General features: G+C 34.8%; 1 protein-coding gene across 10 annotated transcripts in view; it reads right to left on the bottom strand.

Annotated features, from left to right (window-relative positions):
• The window catches only part of hiw (MYC binding protein highwire), a 638,413-nt gene that overhangs the window by 580,615 nt on the left and 37,236 nt on the right, over window positions 1-20,562 (bottom strand). For 5 of the 10 annotated variants that reach the window (XM_081727817.1, XM_081727821.1, XM_081727823.1 and 2 more), the window contains exons 12-15: window positions 19,240-19,392; window positions 10,347-10,439; window positions 4,121-4,328; window positions 1,068-1,225 (exon numbers count right to left, since the gene is read on the bottom strand). In XM_081727817.1, coding sequence (XP_081583943.1) covers window positions 1,068-1,225; window positions 4,121-4,328; window positions 10,347-10,439; window positions 19,240-19,392 — 612 coding nt within the window. The remainder of the gene's footprint in view (window positions 1-1,067; window positions 1,226-4,120; window positions 4,329-10,346; window positions 10,440-19,239; window positions 19,393-20,562) is intronic. The other 5 variants (XM_081727822.1, XM_081727825.1, XM_081727824.1 and 2 more) reach the window with 2 other exon arrangements.

The raw sequence follows: 20,562 nt of genomic DNA, 5'->3' as shown, positions 1-20,562 counted from the left end.
GGTTTGAAGAAAATTAAATTCTGCTTTCAAAAAAAGTGCAACATGTAGTTTAAATAATGACTGTGAAAATATTAAACCGGTGGCGACCCCTTTGCCTATTTTTTGACGCCAATGCTAACAGTGTCGGGTTAATCATAACATGTTTTAATACTTGCACTAATTGTTTTGACTTAAATCAACCCGTATGGAACAATGTTGACAATACAAAAAGATACAAATATCAATTGCCGGATTGATTGAAGGGAAAATCATATTCTCTTTAACACACGTAAAACTGTTCTGAAATTGAATAATCCGATTACAAAATTATTAGAAAAATTGTCAAATGGAATCATGTTTTGAAGGTGACTGTGCATATTAATAATAATAATAATAATAAAAGGAAACAAGTAAAATATTTTTGAGAATATTTGACAATTAACACCACACCTGAAAGTTCTATTGTAGTCGAACGGCTAGGATATTTTATATTTACTGAGCGGTCCTTGGTTTGATTCCTTATTAGACTACGTTCATTAGCTTAAAGGGTATGGAAATGCATATAATAACAAATAAGCAAACTAAACCAAAGTTTTCTTGTCTTTGTACATTAACATATCATGCTACACTTAATTTTAATATTCTGAGGGGCGCGTTTTTTAAATAATAGATATTAGCATTTTTGATGCGAAGATTTTTAATAAGCTCGCTGTAGTAAGCAGCACATATCTGTGGGTTTCCTCGGTGTTCTTACGTGCTATCTTTATTCCACCAATTCTTTCACTTGCAGATCCTTACATCTCCAATCCATCTTCTTTAGCCAAAAGGTAATCATGAAAACGTATGACCCATTCATATTCATTTCTATAGAGATATCCGAATTTCTCATATATCTAGTGTCACTGTTAAAAATATTTTTACAAAAACCTACAAACACGATTGGAATATAAAACAACACAACTTCTTGTGTTATTTCTAGCCTTATTACAGCCTAACACTTGATCTATGATTGGTATAAACATGAGTCTTTCCTTATAAGGACAAGAAAATCACTCATTGAATAATCCCATTCGAAACTTGCGGGTTACCTCCAAAAATAAGGTCTAATCTCATCATGCCTGCTAAATCGCCAGCTCCACTTGGGCCAAGTATTGCTAATTCAGAGTTATCCACATTTTCCCTGGCACATATTCGACAGCAGCCACATTCAGCACAACCTGAGTCACCTTCTCCACATCCGCATTCTCTGTAAAAGAACAACACAAAAACATCGTAAGAAACTAATCTTCTGACACAAATACCTAAGGGTGGGTCACGTATCAGAATTTTTAGTCATAAGAGTTTTATTATTAAATCTTATAAAACAGATATGTCTATATTTATCTGAACTTTACGTACATACTTACCTTTAAATTCATCAACCTTGATTTAATGAAGTACCTAATTACATCTGTTAATATTATTGGCATTTCTTAGTGTATACTTACAACATCTAAAAACAATGGCATGATATCAGCAAGCGATATTAACAGACACCTACGATTAGCTCATCGTGTTTTTTATTTATTTTTATTTATTTTTTTAAGTTATAACTTACAAAATAATTACATAATTTTAAGTTCTCTCTCTTAAATAATACTGTATGTTGTTTTAAAATGCACATGAAAATAAATACATTCTGTGGATTTATTTTTATTTTCTCCTAACATCAACTACATTCTCACAAGTAGTAGCCACCCAAGCTATTACTATTACTTAACTTCACCTAAAGAATAATGTCCCTTTGGTACATTCAAAGTTTAAATGAAAGGACAAGTATGCTTGTAAAGAATACAGTACCTTTGTATTTGCCTAATAGAAAAATTAAAAAAATGAAATCTTTGAGTTTTATGTCCCACAGTTATGCCGGCTAGGTGATGATGAGAAATGGGTGAAATGGTGGAATGAAGAAAGTGGGAGGAAACGGCAGAACCCCGAGAAAACCCACGACCACGATGTTAATCCACCACAAAACTCACTTGGCGGGAGCTAGGATCGAACCAGAAACCCCATGCACCAGAGGTGAACGCTCTACCACTGAATCACAGCGGCCATTTGCCTAAAACAATCACAGTAAATCTGGCAAATGTTAGATTTGCCAGCTTGCACTACATGCGACCTATTTAAATACCTAGAGGTATGGTTCATACATCATTATGTTTGGAATGAATGGGGTTGATTGGTACCATACACACGCCTATCGGATGCAGAATTCAAGGGAAACCTGGGAAAGAGTGGAGTTTTTTTTTTTTTTTGGTGGAAAATATGTTTTCAATTTGGTCGTTCCTAATGGTGACCCAAGGTCTGGTATCTGCACTAAAGGTCATATATATTACACATCTTAGTCTACATTTTTGCCACAATTTCATTGATGTACAGTTAGTAGGTAAGGTAGGTAGATTTTCGAAATTTTGAAGAATCAAAAACTTAGGAAGATCTTGCTCATACACTAAATTATCTTAAGTTCCTGGTTTGTAGATCAGTTTTCAGAATAAAGTAAGTTTTTGAATGACATCAAATGCATGTGCCACGATCCATAAATTCGGGTGCATTTTCCGAAATTTTCAGAAAAACACATTTTCTTAAAATCTGAGCGCCTCTGGATCAACCACCTGTGCTTAAGATACGGTGAAAAATTCTAAGTGTACTCAGCTATATATTTGGAAAGTTTCATTCACATATGATTAGCAGGTAAGAAGATATAGGCTTCAGAACCAACAATATTTTTGTCGCAAATAAAACCTTTGAGTGGCGCGCAGAGGGAGGTAGGCGATTGAGGAAAAAGTAGTAGGGGAATGCTTTCAAATGAAACCTCGTGTGTAAGAAGTGTTGCATAACCTACACTTACAGTATAATTAGTAAGTAAAAGTTAAATGACAACACCTCTTCATGTTGTAAACGGTGACACAATGGTTACAAATGGTACGTCCTCCATTCGGGACAGGCCAATGGAGTCCACGAGTAAGAAAACAAGGAAATGTGAAGGCTCCACACCTATTCAACTTGGATGAAATGCAGTCAGCATCACACACTAACCATCTTTACTTCCCAAGTACCTACTTTACAGTGTTGGTAAACTCTTGAGCCGCACTGGAACGAGACAAACTCACCATCGCCGGGCTTCTGGTTAGTTGGAGATCCTTACGACTACGCCCCCATGGCTCTCTTAATAAATAAATAAATAAAGCAGGAGCTCTCAACCTTTTCCATTGGCGTACCACCATAATTAGCACTACCGTAAGTCGTGTGTACCATCCAGCAGGGGCTCGTGTACTATACGTGCCACAGGTTGAAAAACTATAGAATAAACTACACGTACTTGTAAGACAAACACACTAGCGGCGATTACTCACGAAAAAGGAAGGATTAACGATCCCGGGGTCAAGAAAATACAGAGGATTGTAACATTTTCCACATTATATTTAATTTGGTACTTGTAAATTAACATTTTAAACTTTTCGTCAGTTTCTCCGCAGTTATGAAGAATGTGAAACAAGTCTTCATTCAAGTTTCTCCTTATCACCGCCTGCGTGTTTATTATTATTATGATTATGATTATTATTATTATTATTATTATTATTATTATTATTATTATTATTATTATTATTTTAACATTTAACTTGTCGTATTATAATAAAACAGCCAAGGTTCTACCCGATCTGAAACATAGCTTTTCGTGAGATCAGTGAAATCACTGATAATACCAGATCTGCTCAAAGGAAAGATGAAGTGAATTCCAGTCTAGAAAGCCAGCATTAATAGTGGATTGGATTTATGTTAAGCGTTCTGTTCAGTAGTGAGGCTATGAGACGTGGACTTAAAGCTTAACGTGGGATCCAAATATGAGTTCTCGCCGGGAATCAAACCCGGGTCTCCCATGCCAAAGGCGTATCCGCTATCCAAATAGCTACGAGAGAGCTGGAGCATCAGCGGTGAGGGAAGCCGATGTCCTGACTACACATCCCCTACAGACATAGGTGCCATAAGCTAGCTGGTAGACCCTACGCCTCTAAGTGCTGTTGTGCCAGCTTAGTTTTCATATTATGCATCCTCATATTACTCATACATATTCATATTATACATTAATAAAACAGCTACTTACTCTCCAGGGTTTCTATCAGGTCTCATGCTGCTAAGACAACTGATGCTATAGCCCGTACATTCTCTGCAAACTGTGCACACCATACACTGATCATGTTTCCAATTGTGTTTTCCAGGTGGACACATCACTTCTTGCGCATCTTCCCACTCCAATTCGTCCTCTTCTACCTCTTCCTCCCCAGTTGTTTCCATCGCAACCACCATTGGAGCTTTTTTAAAAAATATAATAATAGTAAAGAGTTTAAAATTACTAATCAACTTAACACCTCAAAAGCAACGCTTCATTCAGTATGAGACTTAAAATTTAAACCTACTGCTTCAAAAAACGAAACTTACAACATATTAAAACTTTTTATTCAATTAATACAAGATTTAAAAAAAAAAAAAAATCTTAAATGAAATTATTATCGCAAAACAATCGTATTTGTTCTGTGAGATTTAAGATCATAGAACAAGTACGAACAGTATTAATACATCCATAGGAAGATACATAATCTAATAGCTTTGAATTATCTTTAATTATAACTTTCTAAGTAAATAAACATAAATGTATATTTTGCGTATACTACAAACAAGTGAGATGCTTTGTTTCGAGCTTTTTTTTTTTTAAAAAAAAAAAAAAAAAAGCTTTTAAATGGACTGAATAAAAAGTAATAACCAGAAAGTACTTTTTCACTGTTGGGAAGATTAAAATGTAATGAGTCAAAGCCTGAACTGTGCACGAGTTTAACAATTTCCAATTAATATAGTAATTTCATAATTAATGTAGTAATTTCATAATACTAAGCCCAATAGATCTTCTATATTTGAATAAACGCAATTTCTTCATACATACTAATCTACCAAATGAATGTAATTTCACAATTGCTAATGTTAAGTTGTATCTCAGCTCTACAACATTGTAATAACATTTCGCTCTTTTTGTCTGATTTCTTCTTAACGGCTGTTTCAAGTATTTACAACAGTTAAGCCCTGAACTGGCACTTATCTAAAATCTTCGTTTTACGTTGCATTATTAGCCGTTCCTCCTTCATAACTTTGCATTTCTTTTAGATACATTATTGATATTCATGTCAGTACATTCACCATAAATAACCTATATCCATAGGCGAATATTCCTTGGAGAATATTCTCCATAATTAGAAATCCAACCTTTATTGGTTCAAAGGTGCCGACAAATAATCACAGTCATTTGTAAACATCCTGCCTGAACTTTAATCCGTTTCACGTTCGTTAAACGCAGTTTATCACTGTACACAATCAATATCACGCTCATCGAAATCAATGGATTTCGTACTCGAAGTATGAGAGGTGAAGTCAGTTCAGAGCAAGTGTATGAGGTGTGTTCAAAGAAAGATCTAACTTTTTAAATAGCGGCCCAACCAAGGATGTTATAAAATAGAGGATCTGCCTATACAACAAAATCGTGAAGCCCTACGTCACAGCTTCGCCACACCTATTCTGCCCACTCCGCGCCACTAAGATCGCAATGTTTCGAGCCAACCATCATGGCGGACACGAGAGTAGCCAATCAGACGTGCCGACTCAGACGATACTCGGTTGTTTTCTGGCTTCATTGAATTCATATCATGAAGATACGTATCGGCAGATCTTCTATTTTATAACATCCTTGGGCCCAACGGATGCAGATGGCGTGCTCCGGATATTGTGCACACCTAGCGGCATATCATGGTAAAATATCGCCTTTTACTGGGTTCCGATTTATACGTTAATTGTCGAGTAACTACTGACATTGAATGTTGTCATACATAAGCTCCTCCTCGAATTAGTGAAAAAGCAACAATGAACGAGTTGGACGGACAACACGTATGTGTAAAATTCTGCATAAAACTGGGGAAAACTTCCATGGAAAAATTTCAAATACTGAACCAAGCATACGAAGATAACTGCATGGGCCGAACGTAGTGATATAAATGGTTAAAGCGTTTTAAGGAAGGTAGAAGTTTGATTGCCGAAGATTAAAGGACTGGACGACCTTCTACGTCAACAGACGACTAACATGTTGAGATTGTGCGCGCTGTAAGTCGTGAAAATCGTCGTTTAACTATATGTGAGGTTGAGGTTGCTGAGGATCTTGGTATAAGTTTAGGATCAAATCCTGATTGAAAAGCTTGCAAATTATCTGTGAAAATATCGCACTTCCTTAGTGCCCCACGAACCTTATTTTCCGGACTTGAAAAGTCCCACATACTTTTTTTTTTTTTTTTTTTTTTCTCAAACTTAAAACCACTTTGAAAGGACGTAGTTTCCAGTCCATAGAAAACATTCGGAAAATGCTGCTAAAGTATTACACGCCATCGTAAAAAGTTATTTCCAGCAGGCGTTCCAAACTTGGAAGAAACAAAGGCAACGATACATGGACAGTAGAGCTGACTGCTTTGAAGGAGAACTGGTTGAAAGTTTGTACAATAAGCAATAAAAGAAAAACAGCAATTTTTTTTTTTCTTTCTAAAATCCCAGTTCGTAATTTTGAACTTAAGAGTTTGGACAGCCCTGGACACAAAATACATGAGAAAGAGTTCCAGTCGTGTTATCTTTCGATGTATTAATAAAAAAAATAATACTTTTCATTCAATCCATGTAAACATGATACAGAATGTAACAAGGAAAATATCTAGAACATTACCATTAAATTAAAACTAGCCTTACTGCATCTTTTTTCTTTAATCATGGTGAGATAATGTTACTTACTCATTCTGCTCACTTTCTTTTCACTAATCACTATGCATATTGGAAAACAACTACATTACATCATTATGCTCTGTGAATGCTTACTGCACAGTGTATACTATTTTTAAATTAATAAATTAAACAGTTATATTTATATCAGTCCATGTTTTGAAACATCAGATAGTTGAGTGTTTTCTAATCAGTAAATTTTCGTATTTTATTAGATATTATAAGTCACTGTTCATTTATACGAACTAATATGGTTGTGAGTTCTTGATGTTAATATTTTAATATGCATCGCGACCGAGGAATAACAGCAGGAATTCTTGAAATTATCTCACCCTGATTGAACGAAAGATACAATAAGTTGGTTTAACTTTTAAATGGAACGACTTACAGAATATGATATGGAATATCAAAGATAGTGTAAACAATAACATTTTTGTCACTGATAGGTCTAATGTTTGAAGTCAATGATCAGTGATCACACAAAATACGTGCATGTGTAATGGTAATGTTAAATTCTATGAGAGAAAGTATATAATATTGTTTTTAGTGATTCTTTGCTCCTCTGTTTTTGATGTAAAATTATTATAATCATATTCAGTCAGTTCAAAGTTAATAGTGACAGAGGAAAGAATAAGGAAATGAAAAAGGAAGAAATAGCAAATTAGTTTTAGCATTCAGTGTATGTTAGTCAATATCCTTATGTAGATATGAATATACAGGATGTTTCAAAACAACACCGACAACGTTTGGGAGGTAATTCCTGACACTAAGATAAGACAAAAAGTATAGATCAAGCTGAGTGCAGAAATGCTTCCTTTAGGAGTTATAGGCAGCCGAAAATATGTAAAAATGAACTTTAAACGTTCATAGCTACAATACTTTAAACGTCGATAGGGAGTTTGGCTACGGGCATATAATTTGAAGTACTCACCAATTACCTATATAAAAAATATTGCGGAAGTTCCGCAGGATTCTGAAACATGGATATTTGGATAGGGCACATACTAGTTCCTAAGTGAAGTCTTGACCAGACTACGGTAGGTCTCATAGTTTTGGAGCTATGGACCTTTAAAGTTCATTTTTTTCATGTTTTCGGCAGCCTATAACTCCGAAAGGAAGCATTTGTGCACCTAGGTTGATCTATACTTTTTGTCTTATCTTGGTGTCAGGAATCGCCTCCCAAACGTTGTCTGTGTTGTTTTCAAACACCCTATAGTAACAGATCATAACAATAATAAGAATTATCATCAGGTTCTTAATCAATCCAACTGAATTTCTGGTCAATAAGACCTTCTCTGGACATCAGAATTTCACTTAATATCCTCGAAGTGAAACATTTGTAGCCGCTTTAATCCATAAAATATTTCGATAATATTTCCTCCTATATACTTCTGTACATTTTTCTTCCCTCACATTGATGCACTTAACGTAAGATACATGAATTTTAAATGACCAAACGAACTGATACTCCAACGTAAACAAACAAAAGACTTAAACGAACAGCTAAGTTAAACACAAAGAATCCCATTTCACGCTCAAGTTATCCAGGAAGGAGTCGGCTCAAAGAGATTGTGCTCACCTCTGTTGTGAGGTGGTTCCAGGTTCGATTCCAGCCATACGAGCTTCTGGTGGGCAACATTGTGCCCTGAAGGTTTCCTTCCACTTTCTGATTCCATCAATTCTATCACAATCGTTCTCACGTTTATCGTCCGCACCTGTTAGCCAAAATGATATAATCACGGACATGAAACAAAAAAATTTATTTCACTTCCTTTCAGAAATAAGATCTGCTATTAAATCAGAAGTATTGTCCTTAAGAGTGGTCTTATTACAGGTGTGCGCACGGAGTGGCAACGGAGAGCATTATCCCGCTCCCCTTTAATGTTTCATTAAACTATAAAAACCCTATAGAATAACACGTAATTCTGAACAGATTTAATACCTATTTTTCTTTGATGCCTATATTACAGTCATTTTGCCATCAGTAATCCAAGAATCTGTGCACGCTAATGACTCTTAGTTGGATCATACGGTGTTCGAACAATTATAGTTTATATCGAAAGGTTAAATATTTTCTTTAGACAAGACTTTTATTGCTATATTGATAGAATGCTTAAGTTCTGGTTTATCGCAATGTGTCATGTCAAATTGTAAAATATTATTAAATGTAGATTGACCATAATTTCTTAATCTAATTTGAAATTCGTTTTCCATTTCTTCAGCTGAGGACTCTGTTAACAATTTAAAAATCCTCTACAGGAAGTAAATTATTCAATTCAGCGAACGTAAACATACTTCATTAAAGAACATTTATTGATTTTTTTTTCTACTTTTCTTCCTCTCCGTTTATTAAGGTTGATTGTTTCGGAAAGAATGCCTGTCTTATACCTAAGGAATAACAGCTATTTGCAAGGAAGTACTTCGAGAAATGTTTACAGAAGAAAACTTCAGCTTTAATACAGGGTGATTCAAAATGAATATTTGTAGGTTTTAATACAATTAACTTACAATGATAAATAGTACATCAAATTAAAGAGCAACTCAACAGTTTTGTACGCACGCATATCTGCCGTTAGAAAACGTTAGTAGCAAAAATGGCAACTAGGGATCAGAAAGCTTTTTGTGTTTAACATTTTACACAGACTGAATCTATAGTTACAGTATAACTGTCTGTGTGGAGAATTTTAAGGAGACGCCTACAACTACGTCCTTATCGTTTGCAGTTACTACAAGCTTTCTAAAGCCTACAGACTATGGTTTACGTGCCAACTTTGCAAATGAAATGTTACTGCATGACGAAGATTTTCTGGATCGTGTCGTCTTCAGTGATGAATCAACATTTCACCTAAGTGGCGGTGTGAACACTCATGTTAACATTTGGGGGTCAGCAGATCCCCACGAGATGGTACAGTTGCAACGAGACTCCCCTAAACTGAATGTGTTTTGTGCTATATCCCGAGCCTTTCTCCCCTATCGACGGTTAGCGTATGCGCCCTTGGCGCGGGAGACCCAGGTTTGATTCTCGGCCGGAGCTAATGTGGTTCGGATTCCACGTTAATCAGTAGGGCTCGTCTCATATAACCTCGCTGCTGAAAGGGACGTTAAACTCACAATCAACCAAATCAACTTATTCTCCCCTATCGACTCGATGTGTGCCATGTGACGAATGGTGCTCACATTGAACACATGTAGCAAAAACTGTTTCAGTTGCTCTTTCATTTGATCTATTACTTATAATTGTACGTTAAATGGTAATAAATACTGCAAAGCCTTGAAACCCCGATATTCATTTTGAAACACCCTGTATATATTAATAGAGGTAAGAACAGACTTCCTTATACACTATTTAAGTGTCAGAATTACACTAAATTTTAATCAGTCAATGATAAATATTCTGCCAATACCGTCATAGTATGTTTCAACAGAAATAGACTGAGCAGAGAAATAATAACAGGCAAGTGAAGAAAAATAACAGATCAATTTGTATGAAAGATTTGCTTTTATAATGAAGAACATCATAATCACACCTCTTGCATTAAGCCAATTTTCCATACCCACGTCTGATATTGGTCTCTTCTCTTTGTCATCAGCATGCAGTAAAAAATCTGGAGTTGCTTCTTCTGCAAACAAAAGCATACGATCAACCATGCTTCTATCGTTTTTTTTCTTTTTTTTAATAAAAAAAAAGAAAAAGAAATACTTATGACATTCAACTTGTAAAACATATGTATTAAGGCACAGGTCACAGCAAGGGAGAAAAAGTTTTTGAAGAAATACTACGCAATACTTGAAGCAAGTAACTTCCATATACTAAATATGATGTACAACGTGTGCAAAAGCTGAACATTCACTGCCTAGCTTACAACCAAAGAAATAAAACATATTTTTGAAAGAAAGAAAAAAAAAGTGAGTGTAATTTGTTTTGAAGGTAAAGCATCGAGTCAATTGTACAGAAGCTTACATGTAGTGTTGATACACTGCAATGAAAGGAATACGTGGAGCAGTCAAAAAGTTCCCAGAATTTCGTTGTAACTATTTATTACCACAATATAGGAACACATTCACTTAATCGCCTTCAAAATAGGATTCTTGAGAACTATTTATTACCACAATATAGGAACACATTCACTTAATCGCTTCAAAATAGGCTCCTTGAACACACACACACACACAGTTGACAATCGCTTCTGTTATTGATGGAAACAACGCTGAAAGCCCTGTTTTGGTATATTCCGAAGTTCAGCCGTCGCGTTGGTTTGGATGTCTTCTACGGTGGCAAAACAGCTCGCAGAAACGTTAATTCCCCTCCTCTACCAGCTTCCCTACTCACCGGATTTAGCTCCAGTGGATTAAAAAGAGCCTCAAAGGTAACCGTTTTGCCTCCGTAGAGGACATTCAAAACTACGCGACTGCTGAACTTCGGAACATACCAAAATAGGACCTTCAACGTTGTTTCAAGCAATGGCTGAAACGGTGGAACAAGTGTGTGTGTGTGTGTTCTCAAGGAGCCTATTTCTGTTTGTCTAAGACTGTGGTTCTACTATGTCTATTGTAGTTTCTTTGTCCTAGATCTTAGAACAGCGTCGAACTGACCTGCCGACCCGCGGGCCCTCCTCAATGAATGGTTTACGCCCCCTGCCAGCAATGGCTTTTCGGTCGGAGATAGTGAAATGCCACTTGATCGTTTTTCTAAACATTGAATCCACACAGATAAAGTAACCTATCTCTGTGATTGTATCATATTCAGCCATTTAATTTGGATTTCAGGCCCAAATTTGTATATTTTTACATATTTGGTTCTATAGCGATGTTCTGCCCATTTTAAGTTAGTAACACTGTTATCCCGGATGCGTAGGCCTAAATCAGAAATGTTAGTTAAAAGATTTCTTTTCAAACATAAGTTATAAAATGCTCTTCTCGCAATTTTGATGATTCGGTACGGTATCTGTGATTCGACAATTTTCCAACCCTGGTAGATTATTATGGGGTAGCTAACACTTGACTGCGTTCACTGCGTTTTGTTTTGGAAGGTGAGATGAATACTGTTTTTACTAATATTTTAAATTACTAGTCCGCTCTCAGATTACCTTTAAACCAAGACTCTTGACTATATCCAAGCTTGGAAGTTCATTTCCGCTGCACAGGATGGTTTAAATAAAGCAAGGAATAAATTTGATAAAGTTAGTCTGGCAGCAAAGACTTTTGTAAGAGTAGTGTCAGGAAAGATTAGTGACAGAGTAGAATAGTGTCCTTCATTTGAAGATCTTTGGATTGAAACAGAATTCCCCAAAAGAAGAGTACTTAAGGAAAAGAAAATGAGTGGTGAATTAGCTTATCATGAAATCATAGGGAATACAAAAGAGGAAAGCTTCAGAGTGTGTGTTTTCAACGTTGTCCTTGACAAAATCAATCAAAGGATGACTAACTGGTTTTCAAAACACAAAAACCTTTACCTAGACTTGGCGTATTTTGATCCAAGGTGGTTTTCTGATCTAAAAGATGAACTACCCTGAAATGCAATGAACAAAATCTGTGGGTTAATTTCTAGCATAGATAAAGGGAAACTTATCGAAGAACTAGAATCATTTGCAGAGGTTTGGTCCAAGATATCGCAAGGAGACGTTCAGAGTGAGTTTGATAATGAAGAATTAACTAGTGAATATGAAAAAGAAACAGAGTGGAACGATACTGAACCAGCGACGCAGGAAATCAAATTAAAGAAACCTTGCAAGTCTTGCCTCACGTGTGCGTTCAAAATTATATATAAATATTGCATGTATTCCTTATGTTATACGGAACTCTTCAAAGTGTACAAAATCCTCCTTACGATCCCTCTTACACAAGTAAGTTGTGAACGAACATCTTCCAAACTCAAGATTATTTAATGAATCGTTTCTGTTGATGCAGTGTGAAAGAGATATACTAAGTAAAGTGAATAATGATGCCATAATTAACAAACTCTCTCATGATAGTGCAGAATTGAAAAGACTCCTGACGTAAAGTAAGAATGTTCTTGTTTCTTGTCACGTAAACAGATCAAAGCGATAAAAGTTGAATGCTATGTACATGTATAATATGGCATTGCATCAATACTTAATTAAGCTGTCTGAAACCAAAGTGAACTACCGTAACTGCATTTTTGAGCAGTTAACAACTACGTGTAAAATTTTAAAACCCAGCATGTCAGATGCCACAAAAAGGTAGATTACTACATTTTTATATTACTTTTCACGTGATTTTATCTACCACTGTTTCCAAAAATGCTAATTTATCACAAATCATGAAAAACTACATACTTCACTCAGACTACTCGTGGTTGCTGATAGCTTGAAAATGCATTTAGTTCACTGATTTCAGACAGCTCAATTAAGGTTTCCAGAATACAAGGGATCTAAGTTGTACATGACTTTTCCAAAAAGGTTTATTTATGTTGAGAAAAGGACTCTCCACAGCACAATACGCGAACTAGTAGGTGAACCTCATCGCAGTTCACTCAAGGACTACTGATGAGTGGATTGCGTTGTGGTTCACCTCCCAGTTTATATATTTCATTATGGACAGTCCATTTCCTGGGCATAAATAAACTTTATTTCAAAAGTCAGTTAGACCCTTTGACCTATAAGGTTCTCACTTTATGTTTGCTGTAGATGTTTTGTTGAGTGTAACGGAATAAAACTATGTGGTTTTGAAACTTACATTTTGAGCGTTTAAATGGTCTGCAAGGATATTTTTGTATTAGGACTTTATACTAACACTACTGTTGTATTAGGACTGATACAACTGTTGATCAGCCAAATAATCTACGTAGAATACGCATATGTAATAAATGTATGTATGTTAGAGGCAGTGAGCTCTCCTAATGATTTACGGTCTGCGTTCCCGACAGCTTCTCAGTCCGACCCTATCTCAGGATAATATGAACTACGCACACAACCTATCTGTCTTAACTATCCTCATCTTTACAAAAATAAATAAATAAATAATGGACTGCCATTACATATCTTTTAAAAAAGGATTACAACTGCCGAAAGAGAATTCAAATTTTCTTCTACATTGATGCTTTGTAGTTCGTAGGTGTATTTTTCGAATTTCTTCGACATTATTTGATCTATGTAAATGCTTTACAAGCTATCTACGCGATGTTGAAATAAGTAATTGTGCGCTGAAAGGATAAGTTTGAAATGAAGCCAAGAATAATCTATAGAAGTTTCTATCTTCATATATCTCCTTGTCTTCATATACAGAAAAACAGAAATACATCTACATACAGAAATACAGGAATATGCTATCAAAAATGAGGCAATACATATCTTTTGTTCACAATTTCCGACGAATTAGCAAATATTTTACTAGAAACATTTATTGATTTTATTAAGACACTGAATTCTTCTACAATTACGAAAGGTTATCGTACAAAATACACTATACTTTAAAAGAAAACATATTTCTCTTTCTTCCATGAAAAAAAAAAAAAAAAAAAAAAAAAGATAGATTAATCTTTAACAAATATTTTTGAAAAGCTACTGAGCAAATTTATCGAGTCTATTAGTCCATTCCAATGCTGTGTCGGACCTCGTCCGACATAATTATTTCCTGTTCCGCTACGATATCGGAAGACGTCCGAAGCGTTACCCCATGTAGTATGAGCTCTAACCAACATATAGCACAGATTGTTTGTACCCTCTTTCTCGACAGCCCATACGTTTCGATGTGAACAGGTGATCGCGCATTATATTCACGCAGATCTAGTTGTAGAAAATGGCATGGAACAAGCGTGTATGTAACAACACTGTAAAATTATTAATAAAAACGTTATTATTTTATGCAACTAAAAACTTCATATTTACGTTTCCCTTTTCAAGACTGTCGGGCAACTACGAGTAATCCACCGATTTTAAATTAATTATGAAACCACGTATGTACTATTTTGTTTGACGATCTTCTGTCACTTTCCCGACACCGTGATCCCGTCGCTACAGAATTTGTGGTTTATGGTTTAAAAAAATGGCATGTAGTCTTCACAGACCTGTTTTGCAACTAACTAAATATCATTAAGGAAGTACTGCAGACGGAAATAAATGTTAATCAGTCGGTGACAGGTCCGAACTATATGGTGAACGCATGAAAACCTCTCAATTTCGACAATTTGTTAAACATGTATGCGGTCTGGTGTTGTCTGCGTGTGTGCATTGCATGATCATAGTGCACGTGAAGGGTGCGACTACACCCTTTTTGCTGACCAGTTCCGAGCGTTTCTTTTGAATTGCTACGTGCACTCGCACTAATTGTCGACAATACAGGTCAAATTCTATCGTTCTGCCCGGCGGTAGCAGTTCGTGATGCACGATGCTCTTCCAATTCTCCAATGAAGCTGCAGTACTTGATGCTCGGCACTGACAGACAATTAGATAGCTACTTAAAGTACGATGCCGCGAGCTACAGGCCGGAATAAAGAAAATGGAAAACAAATTATTGTATTAAGTGAACCTACGCATCAGCAGAGGTTAGTGTGCACAATTTATCGTTTTCCATTTCCCAGTGAAGAGTTTGTAATTTTAAATTCAAAGCCACTTTCAAATGAGTGAAAGATGCAAATTTTGCTTGTCACAAGTTAAGTAATTTGGATTTTAAGTTTGTAAATTTAAATGGAAAACACACATGCATAAAGTTAAGTGAGCACAACTTAATTAATCTGAGATTTTTTCTGACTTTATAAGACATGTTATATGATGATATTGAAGCTAAAAAATATCCAGTTAGTAAATATATTCTAGATTTTAAAATTCCGTAGGACGTTATATGATGAAAAATCACTACCAAGTGTACACATTTAAAGCATTGAGAAAGAGAAGAAAAGAAACCTGCACCTTAATACAACACAATAATCCTGACAAATGTAAAAACAAAAAAGAAAGCGCTACAAAATAAAAGTACATATACAGATAAACATTTTTATCAAGGTAAGGCTTAATGTACAAGCTCCAACAATATTCAGTGCGACATGGTTTCTTGTATGATATATACTTTACAATGAATAAATATTGTAGATATAAAAGGAAGGAGTACTTCTATTATATAATGTGATCATGCAGTGCAAACAACCCAAAACAAAAAGCTACGATCATGCCAGGCGACCTACTGACACACAAAAATAATTATTTCTATCCATCTGTAAATTAGGAGTAAAACGTAACATAAACAATATTAACTTATTTTTAAAAGTTCAAGACGTCAGCAAGAAATATATATATTATCTTGATACTCTTGTAATTTTTAAACTAATCGACAAAAACAGCTAAAATTCTGTACTATACAAATAGCGGCAGAGGGACATTATATGCCATACTCTATGATACCGTAACAGTGTTGCCAACACAACATTCAAGTACACACTACGTCACGTTATTACATATTTTAAAACCACATATCAAACGAAAACTTACAGTACCACATTTGTCATGCAATGTTGCAATCTAAGGAGCTACAGTATCATAAACTTCGAAAAAAAATGGAGGGTTTTGATATCTCCCTGGAGGGAGCAATTTGATATCTCAAACCATTCGGAAGATATGAAGAAAAATGACAAAATTTGAGAAATTCCTTAAAATGGCGTATTTGTGGGTCATATTAAATTGATTTTTGATTTATTTTGCTTCTATACCATTAAGACGATATTTCTTGGTAAGTGTAAATACAATTTTTACCGCATCTCCACAACGAATTGAGATAACATATTCCCTTAAACGGTATTCTGAACTTCACACCTATTGAAAATCTCTGTGCACTTGGATGAACTACAGGGTGATTATAATTAAAGTTCCACTTTCAAAAGGCACATTGTAACAAAAGAACCACTAGCCAGAATGACTTCAAATTTGAACTGAATATACTTGAAGGAGGAAGAAACGGTATGGCATAAGAAAAAAATGTTCGCAACACTGCTGAAAATAGCGTATTTGTGGAAAATATTAAAAATGATTGTTGTTTTCTTTCTCTTTTTATAGTAATACAGCAATAGCTTTTAGTAGCTGTATTAAATAAGTTCTCGCAATTATACGATTTAAGCAGTGCTGCGAACTTCAACAATGTTTATCATATCTCCGGAACGGTTTGAGATATCGAAGTGTTGTAAACGGCAAAATAATTTGATCGTTCATTGTAAACCGCACAAGTAACTAGATATGATACTTATCTCAATATTTTTTCAAAATAAAGCCTTTCAAAAAAATTCAAATTGTCAAGCCCTGGTAACTTCATTCCTATTCATTTGAAATAAGCCATACCATGACCATGGAATTCAACGCCAATGTACTATCGTTGTGCATTATACTTTTCTCTTCTTTGTGCTGTATGTCTGATAGAGGCTTCCAAATTTTGGATGTTTGTGATACTATAACACCCTTAGTTTGCAACACTGAATAATAAACGAGGTATTTTTAAGTTTCCGTTTGACATGTTGACTTGAAATACGCAATAATCTGACGTAGTGCCATTTGAAAGAAACATAAAACTTTATATTTGGCTGACAAAACTGTTGGATATTTCTGTTTAATACGTGCGAAGATGTCTCCCTCCTTATTGTTGCTTCGTGCAAAGTTTCGATTTTCTCCCTCTTATGGTTTCTCAGTTATCACGGTTGGACACTATAAATGATAAAGCCCTGTATATTATATATATATATATATATTCCCGGCAGGAGCTCATGTGATTCAAATTCTACGTTAATCAGTAGGTAAACGTCTCATATAGAATCGCTGCTGAAATGGACATTAAACTCAAAATTATAATCAATCAATCAACCAATTAATATATATATACGCGCGATACACTGGACAAAATGTATCGGTATACACTGGATAAAATGAGCTCCAATTCTGCTTTACATTGGATAAAGCTGAAAACTATGGTTTAGCTCCTCCCTTCATCATATCCTGGATCCGCCACTGTATGTATGTATATATATATTAGTTTAATATCCCACGTATATAACCTTTAGGGATATTAAACTAATATCATTCAATTATCATTGGCAAACGAATGACATATATCGCCACGAAAGTGTTTGTTTTTTTTTTCCTCGAAAACTGGACATGAAAATGTGGCCAGAAGCATCTTGTATTGTTCAGCTTGATATGATATATCGAGTGATATATGTTTTATGTTTAGACAATATTTTAGTTAAACAGAAATTAAACTTTAAGAGCTAATGATAATGTTAAGCTATATCTCATTAGCCTTATTAAGAACTGTGGTCTTGGTAGGGTCATAATGAAGAGCTTAAAGGTATATTTCACTATTAGTTTCACCTCAATACAGTGGTACGGCTGTCGTATAGTACCAATTTTTATGTTTACAAAGACATTAGTTTTTCCACATTTTCTTGAAAACTACGCATGAGGTTTCACTTACGCATATGATTTTATTCAGCTCAATCTATATATATATATATATATATATATATATATATATATATATATATATATATATATATATAAATGAAAGTAATTATGTTCATGATATAATAACTCTCTGAACCACGTGACCAATCTCGATCATATTTTCAACATAGATGAGGTTCGGGCCTGGGATGGTTTTTATAAGTTCACATCGACGGTAAAACGTAAGGATGGGGACGGCTATATAAATATGATCGAAAATGACTGATATTAGTGTTGAATCCATAGTTTTCGGGGTCACTGAGACGAACAAGGATACCTGTGATGCCGTTTAAATTCAACTTTGAGGAGAAGGGGATATATATATATATATATATATATATATATATATATATATATATATATATATATATATAGAAAGGATCGTTATTAGTGTCGAACCCATAGTTTCGGGGTCGCTGATGAACAGTGACAATCCCGATGTTGTTTAAATCCAAATTCACCCCTTTATGTCCAAAATGGAACGTATTCTTCCCGTGCGAAGAACAGTATTCTGCTACTCAAAGCTATTGATTGGTAAATCCCTCATTTTTGGATTTTGTTCTTAACGCTAATATTTTAGAAAATTTCTGTTTTAGAACCGTTGCACCAGAAGTGCAAATTATGCTTATAAAGTGATTCGATCTTCATATGACTGACTTAACGCGGTGAACAAGGCTGCAGAGTAAATAGTTGAAACTACAACAGCAAAACTCAAAGACACGATCAATGAAGGATTTTGCTTAGCTTCCGTAACTATTTGAATACGTATTTCAAATATTTGTATACGGTTCTCTCTTCCCAACTATGGAATCAACCCAGAACTGAGTTTCAAAATACATACTCTACTTCCTGATCACAAAACGACACAAAAATTTAAATAAAACATGAAGTAGCAATCATAATGATAGAAATGACAATCGAGTCACGTAACTCATTAAAATACAAAATTTACAACACAATTATTCTTCCCTATTGAACTTACCTTCCTTAACTGGTGCAACAAACTCACGGCCACACTGTCCTTTGTTGTTTATGCCAAAGGTATACACATGACCTTTATTAGTAAGAGCAACAGTGTGCGCTTTTCCTAGGGCAACTTGAGTAACATGAACATCTTTTAGATCAGTCACATGTCCTGAAAGTAAATACAAACAATTAATATCACTAACTTTTGAATAGAAACTTATTCTGTTTTTTAAGCTGCCAAAATTAAGATACTAGTTTTAATGTCACTATATAACAATATATTTTTAATGAATATTTCGAACTAAAAAAAAAAAAATGGTCAAGTAAGAAATTTTATTTTTAAAAAATCGAATAGCACGGATCTGACAATACAATGATATTAAGACTAACTGCAAAGAAATATTCTTTCCGTTAGATTATGATTAAAGCCATCGGAATTAATCTTTTCTCTTTCTCAAACTTACACGATACACTTACGTTCTTATTTTTCGACTAAACATAGTGCCTTTAAAAAAAAACAATGTTCCTTATCCTAATACTTCATAAAATTTAAATTGGTAGTACTCCAACTAGGGTCAAAACGCGAATCCAGACACAGAGACCACCATCATTATTATATTTTCACATACAGCAAGTTTTGTACTTTCAAAAGCTGTAAAATGGATATAGATGGCTTTCTAATTGGCGAGTTTTGATGATCCTATAGACAATACAACCGTATCTTAGGCAATCTTTTCTTTACGGAATACGTGAAAAATGTATTAAATTTTTCGGTTAAGAAATGAAAAATGAAACGAAATTTCAAGTCGTACGTCGCACGTTTTATGTCCTTTAGGCTAAAGGAAAAAACTGACAATCAATAAAATATGAACGATTATGAAATAACTTGTGGAATGGCACGAAAACGGAACCCAATGACACGACGTTGCCTACCACAAACTCGCATGACGTGGGTCGAACCAGGGACCTTTCGCACTACCAGTGAGCCACCATGCCTCCTTTTAAGTTAACGTCTCATGGCTTGTAGATCAAAGGAAATGATAAACACAAGTGATTATGAAAGACTTAATGAAATAAAGTGGAAGGCATGGGAGAACTAGTAACACCACGTTGTACACCATAAGGTCATTATGACTTGAGATACATCTAAAATATCTTTATGTCAGCTCATGGTCAAACGATATTCATCAACCTGTGTATTAAAATCTCATACTTAAGCGTATGACTAAGAAATAAAATTGCACTTCCAGTGATCTTTATTATGAACGAATTTTTAGAACATCTATTTTATTTTGTGCACTGGACTTAAAGTAGTGCATTTAGCTTACACTTTTGCATT

The sequence above is a fragment of the Thermobia domestica genome, chromosome 10 (genome assembly GCF_964235325.1).
Source record: "Thermobia domestica chromosome 10, izTheDome1.hap1.1, whole genome shotgun sequence".
Lineage (NCBI taxonomy): Eukaryota > Metazoa > Arthropoda > Insecta > Zygentoma > Lepismatidae > Thermobia > Thermobia domestica.
This window is presented reverse-complemented; position numbering and strand designations above follow the sequence as displayed.